Source organism: Brachyhypopomus gauderio, chromosome 17 (assembly GCF_052324685.1).
Source record: "Brachyhypopomus gauderio isolate BG-103 chromosome 17, BGAUD_0.2, whole genome shotgun sequence".
In the NCBI taxonomy this organism is placed as follows: domain Eukaryota; kingdom Metazoa; phylum Chordata; class Actinopteri; order Gymnotiformes; family Hypopomidae; genus Brachyhypopomus; species Brachyhypopomus gauderio.
Window position 1 is genome coordinate 15,195,748 of NC_135227.1, and position 13,219 is coordinate 15,208,966.

General features: G+C 49.8%; 1 protein-coding gene across 4 annotated transcripts; it reads left to right on the plus strand.

Annotated features, from left to right (window-relative positions):
* The first annotated feature begins 1,419 nt into the window (after positions 1–1,419).
* On the plus strand, positions 1,420–12,988 carry LOC143480890 (uncharacterized). Of its 4 annotated transcripts, XR_013121907.1 has the most exons (4): positions 1,420–1,554; positions 1,803–1,998; positions 2,338–2,502; positions 12,436–12,988. XR_013121907.1 is itself a non-coding variant. In XM_076978757.1 (3 exons), the coding sequence occupies exons 2-3, from the start codon at positions 1,959–1,961 to the stop codon at positions 12,825–12,827; spliced, it is 432 nt and encodes a 143-aa protein (XP_076834872.1). In that variant the 5' UTR covers positions 1,420–1,554; positions 1,803–1,958; the 3' UTR covers positions 12,828–12,988. The 4 variants fall into 4 exon arrangements, 2 of the variants coding, with proteins under 2 accessions (XP_076834872.1, XP_076834873.1); XR_013121908.1 differs by lacking the exon at positions 12,436–12,988 and having other exon boundaries at positions 2,338–3,425; XM_076978757.1 differs by lacking the exon at positions 2,338–2,502.
* Positions 12,989–13,219: the final 231 nt, after the last annotated feature.

The window sequence follows — 13,219 nt, forward strand, 5'->3', positions numbered from 1 at the left end:
CGGTTCCGCTCAGCTCCGAGCTTTCAGTGCCCTTTGCTCCGTGAGGGTTCTGCCTATATTAGTTTTTTCCTATGCGACTGAACTAGATTTATAATAAATTTTACTGGCTCTAGCACTTATCTGGTGTTTTCTGCAAACTGAATGAGTTTTGGAATTAAGTAACATCACACACTGCATTTAGCAATTTTGAATTCAAAGAACATTAGGAGCCGTATTAGCTCCTTAAATGTTGGCTTATTGGCCATCAGACCTGTCTATCATTCAGTCAGGCCAGTACACAGCCAGCCCTCGCAGACCACACCCACCAAACACAGCGCACGTCCACTCCCCTGTCCCAATCACCTGATTATTGAATAATCACCTACACCTGTCCCTCATTTATCGGCCCTCTATTTAATCCTCATAGGTACGCCAAACGAGAGCTCCATATTGATAGTCCGCTTTGCCAAGCCTGCTGTTCTGGAGACTTGAATTCTGGCTGTTTGCGTTTAGTGAATCCAATGATTTTTGAGTTCCTCACTGGCTCTTCACTCCTGTTTCGCACCGTCACACTGACAAGCACTAAACCAACATGTTATGACAATATTCTTAATTGGTCTTCAAATGACAGCCGGTTTGTTAGCTTAAAATACTCAGTACAGAGAACACTTGGCCACAGGACATCTCTGTCAATAAAAATGATTTTAATTTAGAAAAAGGTGCCCCATTTTTCAGACAAGAGCTCTCAAACAATCAATGAACAGACACAGCCACAGGGTTTTTTTTTAGCATACATAAATAAATGATCCTGTCATCCTGAATTATAAAAGGACCCAGGGATCTGGAAAGCAAACACAACTCCAGGTTGGGCCCAATAAAACGACGCCAACCAAAAGCACAGTTACATCACTGAGAGAAATTAGTCAAAAAAGTGTTACGAACTTAGCAGGTAACTGCTCTGGGCAGCACCAAACGCATGCGTACCAGAACAGCAAAGAAATTTGATAAAATTACTGTAGAGAAAAAAAAGAAACCCTTTAATTGAAATAAAGAAGTTGTTTGGGCTATAGGATTTATGAGTCTAAAGGTTATTACTTGAGTTATTTACGTTCTCAAATACATCTAAAAGTCATAAATGAATGGGGGGAGCATAAATAGCCAAAGGGAATGTACACATACACATAAAATAAAAAATAAGATGTTCATCATAATACAATACCGTATATAGCCATATTTCATCATTTGATAGTTTGAATAATGTGATATGATACTTGGGTGATTTATTTTGTACCAAAAACTAATTTGCTCTGTGCATCTTTTGAGGCCAATCATCGATGGGTATCAAATAACAAATGTGCACATCATCGTCATTTATCAGGGACGGGGGAAGCGTAGCAGAGTGTGAAAGCTATTCGTGGTCTTGTGTGGTGTGTTGCTTCATCGCCCAGGCTGCTGGAGGGGTCTACGATTGGCCGACTGCCCCAGACTGGGGGCGGGGCTGTTGAGGTTCAGCGGAAAAGAGGAGAGGACAGTGAAATGACTTGAAAAAACGTGGGCGCTTTGGCCGAGAGCAAGGTAAAAGACATGGCACGGTGTGGATGATGAATGCATGGGTGTGAATGCACAGAGAGAGAGGTGTGTGTATATGTGTGTATATGTGTGTATATGTGTGTGCGTGAAAGAATTGGATGTCAGTATGCTGGTGCCTGTGTGTGTCTGCGTCAGGGGTATATAGATGCAGCAGTCCATAGCTGCATAGTGCCAAGCTGTCCCAGTGCGCCCATATCTCTGTGTGTGTGTGTGTGTGTGTGTGTGTGTATCAGAGACACAGAGGGTCCAGGCGGGCTCGGTACTGCTGCACCGAAGGCTGACGTGTCACTTTCCCCGCAGCTGTTTCAGCTCATCTCCAAAGGCGACGCTCGGCAAGACAAAAGCTGAACTCCAGTGACCGTTGGCGCCTCTATGGAACGCTGGCCCACATGATCGAGCCGTACGCACCCGAGCAGGACACGAGCCGTGGTGAGTTCGCCGCTCTGCCACGCTCCCGGACCCGGCCGAGGCCGAGCCTCCTCTCACCGCTCCCAGAGCAGAGCGTCCATGGTCCATCATATTCTACCACTTACAGTAATAGTGAGCGGTGGATTAAATCGCAAGGCTACACCCGGAAGCTTAAGAGTTTGCTCTACACCATTACTTAGCTAATAAGCTGTGAGAGGTGACCGCCATTAGCACAGATGCCGGTGCTAGCATTCACCTCTGCCACTCTCCGAGGGGCGGGCGAGCTAATCTGGCATGCGCGAGTATGCAAATATCACTGGCTACTGTCTGGCTGCTGCTTAATTCCCCATTATTCTACAGATAGAAGTCCAATCAAGTTGACTTTGAAACGGATTGTGGGTGATTAGCCGCTATTGCTGGGTGGGTTGTCTGAGGCGGGAGGTCTCCCCACGTCTCCCCCTCCTCCTCTTCTCTTTCCCCCGAACACGCAGCTGCTGTCTAAAGAGTCAGCCAGCACTGATCCAGGTAATTAATTCTCAGACAAGCATCACTGATTCCCTAAATCAGTAAGAATGGCACACGCCGAACAAAAGAGAAACAAGAGAGGGGGCGGGGTTTGGACACGCAGACACGTGCGCAGAGGTTCCGTCCCTGGGCCCGCATAGCCGACCCAAAGCTCCAGCACTGAAATTGGCCATATGAGTGGAATGTTCAGAAAGCTGACTGCACATGCACTTTACACACACACACACACACACACACACACACACACACACACACACACACGCGCGCATGGGAACATTTCTCATATGAACTTCAACACACACACACAGGCCCTACATGTGTGATGCAGATGCTACATTAATTCAAGTGCACGTGTGTGTGCTTTATAGAAAATACATGCACGTGCATACCCAGCACACACATCACCATACGCAGTGGCAGGACGAGCGTCTCCTACATCAGTGGCTGCGGACTGCACGCCACACAGCACTGCCCTATTTAATCATGTTTCTCTCCGCCCTGCGATTGTTTAGCCAAAACAAGACGGAGTGGCATGCGGCATGAAGTCCTCGTGTGGAGAGGCGTTGTCCAGATCCTCACGAAGCAGTATTTATTACAGCCAGCATCACGCTCAACCACCACACTTACTGATCATATATTAAAATGTATAACTTATTTTTATTCCTTATACAACTCTGTGAGCAAAAATATCATGAACGATGATATGGCCAGTAGTAATGATTCATGTTCCTGCCAAGGTGAGTTTTATTGATTATGAGGGAGGACAATTTAACACCACCAGGCCTCCGACATTTTATGAGATCATTCGTTATGTTGTTCTCTTTTCCTGAAACAGCCAGGAGAACTTGCATCACATGATACCAATATGTCATTCAAATTACCACGTGTTTGGGAGGACCGGGCGGTGATGGTACAGCAACATGACCTACATCTGCTGGCTGCTCTGCTGCAGGTCCTAATGAACTTCACGGGGCCGTCTGGCGCTCGGCGGTTCTCCTGCTGCACCGCGTGTTGACGCGGCGTGAACCGCGCTCTTCCCCGGGGCTCCTGCAGCCGCGACGGCTCCCGGCCAGAGCGGCCGGAGTAATGACAGGAGCGTGTGCGGGAGCTCTCCCGAAATAACGCTGGCCTTATCAGTGCCGTCCCCGTCTCCCACAGGCCGGCCGCTGCCGGTGCGCCGGGCCGCTCCGAGCGGACCTCGCCGAAGAACTCTGGCTCTCACGAGCGGCGCTTTCTCCGGCTCCCGACTTCATTAGGTGCCTCTCGTCCATCTTGGCCGGCGCCGACTTTCTCGCTGTCTCTCGGGCCGGCCGGAGCTGGGTATCCGCCAGCTGAGAAGTTCTGTTGCCCGGGAAATCTTCGCGCGCTCCAGCCGGGCCAGCGAGTAGAAGTCGAGCAGGGGAATCCACGGTCAACGCCATCCGTGGCACGCCTCAGACAGCAGCTCTCTCCAAAGGCCCGGGAAGACAGGATCCACTTAATCACTACGCAGGCAAAGAAGTGTGTGTGGAGGGGAAGCAGCTCCTGTGTGGGAGGAAGTCGGCCGGGACGGCAACACTCAGACATGAAGGAGGGTGACGTGGGGATGAGTGTGTAGTTTAGGACTCGGCTAGTTGAAGCATCTTAAGATGCATCGTACCTGTTTCTGTTTTGGTGTATGCGTGTACGCAAAGCCCCCACACGCATACATTTGTGCTGTTCAGGTCTGAGGCTCCGCAGTTTAAATGTGCCCAAAATAACATATTTAGAAAGTGAAGAAAAAAAAAAACCTCACATTTATTTCTTCTACCATGTGCCTCCTAAAACCTGTCATGGTTTACAGAGAAGGAGACTGCGAGACATACATTAGACCTTTATTAGGCAATATTTTTAAGTATAGTAGGAGTGGCCCCATGCTATCCAGGATGACAGCTGAGTGTGGAGATGAGAAGAGGAGAACACTGAGACAAGCACTGAGGAGAGCGGGAGACGAACGGGAGACGAACGCAGAGATGAGCATAAAGACAAACGCTCTCCTGGGCAAAGAGACACAGGAGGAGACACAGACACAGACACTCCTGTTGTCCAGCGCCTCCTCTCTTCTCCTCCACAGCAGATCTGCTAGTGTCTGGCTGTCCTCTGCTTCAACGCTATGTGGGGGTATCTAGAAGCTCGGACCACCAGCGTCCTGAGCGGCTCGTGCAAATCAGGGTCATGGTGCCAGGAGCTGGTGCTGAGAGCGGCACTTCCTGTGCTCGCCTGGCAATGACGGAGGGACTGAGGAGAGCTCGCATGCACGAGGGTCTGTGCACGTGGGGCCTCTGGATTCAGATGCTAATGCAGGAGTAGACTGTGTGGGGGAGGGGTGGGGAGGTGGGGGGGGGGTGAGAGGGATGGGCAGGCGCCCTGACAGGGACATCAGTTTCCTGAGACATTAACTCCCCCCCACACCTGCGAGAACAGAATAATCATACGCCGGGGCCAGGCACCATGAAATGGAAGTGCAGCGAGGATCTGGGGGAGCGGACACGCCGCCACTGTCCAAGGAAATGAGAGCCATTTTTTTCTTCAGAAACCTAGACAGCCCCGATGTGCGTGTGCGTGGAGGAGCGGCGGTGGGGGGGGGGGGGGGGGGGGGACGTGTGCTTGGGCCGCATCACCGTCTCACTCGACCGCAGAATTCCTGGCGCCCCGTGGAAGGCGTGAACGCCGTGCCGGTTCGCGCCGCTGTGGCACACGTGCAATGCAATCATGGCTGCTTCTGCACAGATGTCCACGCTAGACCAACCGAAGCCGCTTGCTGTTTGTGTCCCGCAGAAGCCCAATCAGTCACTCAACCGGCGGGGTCACGACCCCCATCTCCATGTTCACTACACCACCTCTTTTCCAAGTCTTCTGGTACTATACATCAGGACCAACTGGTGGACGATATAGTGTATCATCTATATAAAACTACGTTAAGACTTTATTTCCTTTCCCAGTTTGCAGAGCTTTCGCCAGTAGCCACTCCATATGTATAACAGAGTCACAGCCTGGGCCCAGGTCACTGGCCTGTTCTAACTTATTGCCCTGATCCCTCTGCTCTCTTGGACACAACAGGAGGCCTGAGCCACCTTGGGGCCAGCTGAGAGCTGAGAGCTTCACGCCCCCGATGGCCACCAGTGATAACGCGCCACAGATGAATTGATTTGTAGGTCAGCTGGCCTCCACCTGGACGTCCCAGCCAAGCCATTTGTACTGTGCTTGCTTAACGTCACTGTGTCTCACTGGAAGGGAGCTCAGTCTAGTGTGCTAACCCCAGCCGCCAGCACTTCGGTCCGGGACGCGCACAGCCCGCCGCCCCCCCTCCCCCCCGCCACCGTCCTCCAGCCCGTGTCCTGCTTACACAACCCCGGGGCACCAGCCTGCCGCTCTGTTGTTTACAGGCCGAGTCGCTGCCAAACAAATGGCGACACGGCTACATGACACGTCACGTGCCGGAGTCCGAGCGCCGCATGCAAATCGGCGTGCGCTGGAAGGCCCGCGGTTCCGTCGCGGCAGCCGACCGGCTGGAAGGAGGCGGATGACACAGGCGAGCCTAACGCGAAAACCAGGCCCACGTCTGCTAATGTGCTTAGGGCGGGACGGTGCTCGAGAAGCTCATTTGTCAACGTAGCGTGCAGCTGGCCAAGCCGAAGAAGGGACCTGGCCCCTGTGACCCGGCCTTCAGCTAGCCCATCCCTCACATCATGAACCAAGAAAACAGTTTAGCCCGCGGCCCACAATTGCCAGGCATCTAATATTAGGAGTGCTGACCTCAGATCACTTTCCCTAGTGGGAAACTGCTGGCGTAAGATCAGTGCGAGATCACGCCGGAGTGTGAGGTTAGAACAGTGCTGCTAACGTAATGCTCTTAATAAAACTCAGATGGAAGTCGCGACATCTGCACGGGTTTTCCCACAGACCGGAGGGAGCGTTGGACGCCACGCAAGCCCAAAGGGCCATGCACCGTCAGGACAGAATGGGGCCAACGTTGGTTAAGGACTACCCATCCCCCGGTGTTTGGTCGACTGTTGTGTTGACCGTCAGGGAGCCATAAAACTCATCCGCACATCAGACTCATCCGCACATCAGACTAATCCACACATCAGACTCATCCACACATCAGAGACATCCACATAGACTCATCCACATGCGTTTTCTTCACGAGGAGACGGGGAGAAGGTCCAGCCCAGCCCCGGGATGTTTGTCTTGGCGGGCCATGGGCCGCAGGAGACCGATCTCCAGCAGCTGCCAGCGCAGAACCTTTGCGCGAACTCTCGCGGGCCGCAGGCGAGCTGCCTTGGCATGTTGGCCTTGTGATTAATTTCACAAATGTGCTCCGGAATCATCTGTGACTTGTACGATGACATGAGAACATTCATCTCTCCATATTTAAGAACGTGTGGGTGCAGCTAATACAGAAAAGCGTTTTTCCATTTTTACTCCCTGAGATGACGAGCGGTATGGATGTGCTTATCGGCCAAGGAGAAGCGAGGGGTGAATTTATTGTCTCCAACATGCAATTCTAACACCATGGAATTACTTGATATTCAGGGATCTGGAGCCAAGTCATGGCAGGGATATGCACATTTTATCGGTCAGAGCGTGTTCTGATCCAGAGTCCAAGGCAGCTTATGTGCCACCGACACAATGCCTGTGACAGAACCTCCTCTTTGTGACTACTGGTTAGAAAAGTTAACTGGAGAGCATAATTAAAAAAATAACAAACCCTTAAAAAAACATATACATTTGATAAATTCAGGTGAACGCCTTCATGAATATGTATGGCGTTGCCACAGCATTCTGATAGCCCCAGTGTGTCTTTTGATAAAGAACTGGGAGGAAGCATGAAATTTGTAATTTATTCCTAAATGCGTTTCAGGGGCGATACAGCACACTTTTCTCTGTTGTTGCTCACCATTTTCGATCTCTTTTCATGGAGTTATTAGCGGAATGCAAAACTCGCCCTCTGTCTTATTCAGGCGTAGAGTTAAAATAAAAGCCATTTAAATGTGAACATGCAGCACGGCCATGCAGGCTGCGCACTGCTAATGGTTTCATAATTTCAGAATAATAACTCGGCGTCAGCCGGAGATTGCCATTAGCCAGCCGTGGGACACGGGCGAATCTCGTCTCCACATGAACTGTTTTCTTTGACTCTGAATTCAGGTGGTTGTGCTGTTGTAAAGAACATTGTGAACAAAGTTTGTATAGTGTTAGATGTTTTATCCCTCCCCCGCCTCCAGGTTTGGTCTGTTGTATCGGCAGCAAGCTTCTTGTGAAACATTTTGAAACATCCGTGTAGTCCTGTGTGTAGCCTGAAACGATTTGTGGCAGTGAGACATGATTGAAGGACTAATCTAGCCTAATGGGTAAGACGATAGCTGAAAGGCTTATGGTGGGAAAGGGTGTGGGGTGGCCTGGAAGCTCTGACTGAGGTCAGGCCTGAAAAAGGTTAGAGAAGAGATTACTCTTTTTTTATGACACCTACACACACGCTCACACGCGTTACTCATCTTTTTATAACACACGGGCACATACACGCACACCCTCTGACCCCTAGTATGTTTATATATGGAGAGTAAGAGAAGGGGGGGGGGTCTCATCTCTAGCCCAATCCGTAGCTGCCACTCAACTTCAAAGCACTGGGTGTGCTGGATTTCTTAACCCCAAAATATAGAGCGTCTTGTTCCGGGCCTGTTGGAGGGGACAGAGCAGGCAGTGTGTGGTGCTCGTGATTTTAACCCCTGAGCTAGCGCTGCTCTCCACAGCCAGACGGATCCTCTTTCTCAGGGCTCGGCCCCGTAAGGGGAGCCTGCCCCCTCTGCCCACTTCAAAGCCCTCTGCCTGTCAGGAATGTCAGCTTCAGAACTGGAGAGGAACGTGGTGGGACAGTGCTCCACTGTGTGTGTGTGTGTGTGTGTGTGTGTGTGTGTGTGTGTGTGTGTGTGTGTGTGTGTGTGTGTGTGTGTGTGTGTGTGATCAATAGAGCATACCTGATTATGTGGGTGTATAAGCAAGAAGGATTGCAGGAGCATGCTGTGTGTGTGTGTGTGTGTGTGTGTGTGTGTGTGTAGAGGGGAAAGTGTGTCCACCTTTGGACAACCACACATTGCCTCTATCAGGCCTAACACCATCAACTGTTTCTATTTTTCATTTGCAGAGGACTGGAGTCATTTTTAAACTCATTTGGCCGCAGTGCCGAGGCCTCCAGGTTTGTTTGGCTGGGGTCTGACTGGATATTCCTCTCTAGTGGAATACACCATGTGTTCTGGGCCAAGTCACTGTATACTGCCAATATACAGTCCTGGATTTTTAATCAGGTTTCTGATTGCTAGTGTTTACACATGAGATGCATCTTACTCATGGATGGTCCCTTGCTGTGTGACAAAACATGCCAATGTACAAACGACCCACTTTTTCACACTTCTGAAGGTTCTGTTCTTTGGTTATTCTTTATAGAACCTCTGCGAGACCAAAAACTGTTGCCTGCAAGGGTTAAGATGAAGCATGGGGAGATGATGTGAACAGAGGCTGTAAACGGACTCTCAGAATCAGTCTGGACAGGTTTTCCCTCCACCCGTCTCTCAGTCTCTGTATTCTCTATTTCTGTGTCTGAATATGTCTTCCTCTCCTCTCCTAATCCCCACATATGAGTGGAGATGACCTCTGCACTGACAGACTTCAGAAGAGCACACCGCAGGGCCTCAGGATGGGACCGGAGTCCTGATGTTTGATCAAACCCCGACTTACATCAAGATCAAGGCGTGCCTGTCTCATGTGTGTGTTCCAGCGTGGTCTGAAGACCCTGTTAAATCAAAAGACTTCATTACCGTCAGCCTGAGCTGTAGAGTGAACAGCAGCGGTGAATTGTGAGCTGGGTCCTGATTAAAAAGGCTACATTATATGCTTTTTTCTCACAAAACATGGTGATGTATAAGACATGTCCAAAGCTGCAGTCAAAACGTGGCCGTCAGCCATCAGCAGGTTCCACCAACCTAAAGCCGAAGAGCATGTTTAATGGTAACCGTGTGGAAAAGCAATTACAGCAGCAGCCTTACATGATCTCGAAAACTTCTCCCCGAGCTCCTGACTTCAGTAAATCACTGTGTGGCGAGTGTTTAATGTGCGACCGGACACCTCCACCCAGCAAAGAGAACACTGTGCATGTGTCTGTGTGTGTGTGTGTGTGTGTGTGTGTGTGTGTGTGTGTGTGTGTGTGTGTGTGTGTGTGTGTGTGTGTGTGTGTGCGTGTGTGTGTGTGTGTGTGGGATGGGACAGGCAAGCAATCCGCTGCCTATTAAGACCCGGTGCTGTCGCTCAGTCTCGTGGCTCGTTTTGTGTGCAGGAGACGTAGAGAGTGTGGCAACCTGAACCAGGCAGAGGAAGCTCTCTGAGCCCCACACCCCCCTCCCCAACAAACAAACTGCTGAGCTCAGACCTCCCACACCTCCTCCCCCCTGAAACACTATCTCCACCACTGTTTAAAGGTGAAGTTCCCCCAAGCTGAGCCAAAGTCACAGTCTGGCCACCTCTCCTGACATCTGTCAAAGGCACTCCCTTCGTCACGGACGTTGGGGCTTGACGGAAATAATGGATGTTAAATACTACAGCTGTCGTTTCTACAACTAACACACTGGGATAATAATCAGAATGAAATTTGAAATGGACTACCCCAAGGTAAAATCGTTCTGTCTCTGTACTGTCTCATGTTCACTGGACTGCAGTAACAGATGACACTGCCAGATTCTTGAGACTTTAAACAAGGAATCAAATGATCACATCTCCGCTGACTAACATGCGATATGATTTCTGCATTCGTGGACAAGGCACAGAATTGGGTCCAGTACCATAGAATTGTCAGATAAATGAAAATTCACCTATCGCTGCCTTTAGGCACTTTTGTGAACAGATGGTATATTTGTTTCATAACCTCAAATGACCCGTTTGTTGACCCACTGTAATTCATAATTCAGTTCTAGTCATAAATAAAATAAAAGGTACACAGAAAACGATGACTAACTTTGGATCAGTGTTCAATGCAAAATTTGCACTCTCTCTGCTCCAAGCTGTCTCTTAATGGGGCTACAATACATGGGTCTGAATTCATGGATTAACCAGCCAACTTTGGGGTCAGTTTAAGGTTGCATTTAGTAGAGCTGAACAAATATACTCAAATCTAGAACACCTTTAAGTCAAAAAGCTTAGCTAACCAGCCCAGGTATGCCACTTCATAGCGTACCCCTCTTGGGAGTGATGCTAACATGCCCAAGTTGGGTATTTTGAGGAGTCTGGGTAATTGTCTGGGTTGTGAAGTGACCTGCAGTAAAAGTGCTGAGGACAGCCTGAAGTGTCTGGCATGCTGTAGAATCATTGTGCTGGTTGTCTCTGAACCCCGACACCGATCTCCTTGGTTCTGATACCCTGAACACAGAAATGCCTTATAAAAGTACATCCTTTACATCACTCCCATAAATCATTTTTCTGACTCAACATCTGCTTATTTCTGTGCAGCCTGGAGGTAAATGGAAGTCATGTTGGGTGATGATCACCACTACTAGAGCTAAACCCCAGCCTAATGGTGCAGTGTGTGGAGCATAACAGAGGACCAAACACCAATCCCTATCCCGCTTTTTAAAAAACATTCTCTTTGACATCTTGATTGCGGTGGTACAAGGCCACAATCATTTCCACAGCCTCACATTCAGGTCTGCCTCGAAGATTTGCCTATTTTGAATCTCATTATCGTCTCTCCTTTGCAGACATGCTGAAAAAGCTTCTCCATTGTGCTTGTTCAAATGTTACCACAAAGAAGGCCTGCAATAGCTCTTTTTAAGATCTGTTATTATCTCATCAAATCAGTTTGGCCTGTGTACACGCTGCCTCATTACCTTGGCAAAAAAGCCACCTTAACCTCCATTAGAATATGCCCCTGTAATTAATTATTTTTTAAGCTATTAAACTGAAAGCAATTAAGTTATAAAGGCTGGCTTGCTTGGAAATACAAATCCCAGTCTTTTAACAGACAGCTGCTCTAGCGGTGGACATGAACAGCAGCTGTCAGCGATCGAATTAAGATGCACACACGGTTAAGCATTCGAACCCGTCAGCCGCCGCCGCTCTTTACTGGCTGAGGCTCGGGTCTCTGTGCGCGGACCTGCGAGCAAACAAAGAAAGGTCCCCAAAGTTATATGACGTGTTGCGTGGTAATATGATTCTCCTAAATAAACAAGTAAACGGTTCAAGCACTTCACAACCCCCCCCATCTCCAGCACATCTGCACGTCACGTTTTCACGTTGCATTTGCACGGCACATTTGCACGTCGTGCTTGCATGTACTTTGCACGTACTTTGCTCGTTTGTCCTGCACCGGTTGTTCACACGTCACTTGCCACTCTAGTAGCAAACAGTAATATGACTATTATTACATTATGACTCACAGGCCCCAGCAGAACTCGGTATGGTCGTATTACAGAGCCAAATCCCCTGGCTGCAGTAATGCCGGGCTCCATGCGTCCTAACATGCGTTGCAGCCTGATGTGGAAGGGCCGGGGAAGCCCGGCAGGATGTGGACCTGGGGGGGTCAGCCCTCACGTTAGTGCATGTTCACACCGGGGAGACGCCACAGCAGAAGACTAATGTTGCGTTGCGCAGAAAAGGTCATTTGGCGGAAATGAGTGTGAAACTCGAACTTGAGGAGCAAAGGCAATGCAGCGAAAGTCAAGACACGGAGCTCTGCTGCACATCAGTATTCAGGCAGCGGTTATTCAGGGCCAACACACCGGGCACAGTCAATAGGGCTGAAAGTCATTCTAGGGATTGTAAGAACTAGCCAATTCAAAGTCTTAGATTCTTCTATTTTCCACCTCAGTGCTCCCTACAGCTTCTGTTTGCAGTACATCACCTGTGTCACTCATCCCTGCTGTCGTTAAGAACACAGCTCATTTCGTCGAGCAGCAGCTGGCAGTACGGGTCCTGTGGCACCGTCTGCTCCAAACGCAGACCTGCCCGTCGCTCCAAACGCAGACCTGCCCGTCGCTCCAGACGCAGACCTGCCCCTCGCTCCAGACGCAGACCTGCCCGCCGCTCCAGACGCAGACCTGCCCGTCGCTCCAGACGCAGACCTGCCCGCCGCTCCAGACGCAGACCTGCCCGCCGCTCCAGACGCTGACCTGCCCGCCGCTCCAGACGCAGACCTGCCCGCTGCTCCAGACGCAGACCTGCCCGCCGCTCCAGATGCAGACCTGCCCGCTGCTCTGCTATCATCTGAAAAGCGTGTAGCGCAGTCGTTACAGGATGTAGCAGCTGTCATGTTCAGGCTCTGATGGTGTTTCCTCCCTTGTTGAAATGTCATGTGTGGGATGTCATATATGGGATGTGGGGTGGAGTGTTGCACTAATATATGGATACATAGAACACTCAATCTGGATGATTTAGATCGCCATGTAAATTCCCCAAGCAGTTAACAGTATGATTATGCCTGGTTTGTATAATGCAGTTGGAATTAAACTGAATTGATATTACACATACAACAGATTTTTAGAAATGTCTGCAATAATTATAATCTTCGCAGTGCGCGTGGCTTTAAATCTGGAAGCGAACCTTTAGCACCACGTACTGAGGCCTCTTCAGAACGGGCATTCCTGGGGCTTTTGGAGTGCTTTGTTTAAGATGCGGCCCACGACTGTCTTAGCTTTCATCTTTTTTCCTTTGCGAA

Excerpts from the sequence above, each read along its gene's own strand:
- LOC143480890 (XM_076978757.1), top strand. The coding sequence starts at position 1,959 with ATGATCGAGCCGTACGCACCCGAGCAGGACACGAGCCGTG. Across the intron at positions 1,999-12,435 it reads CGAGCAGGACACGAGCCGTG|AACACAGCTCATTTCGTCGA; the intron begins GTGAGTTCGCCG and ends GCTGTCGTTAAG.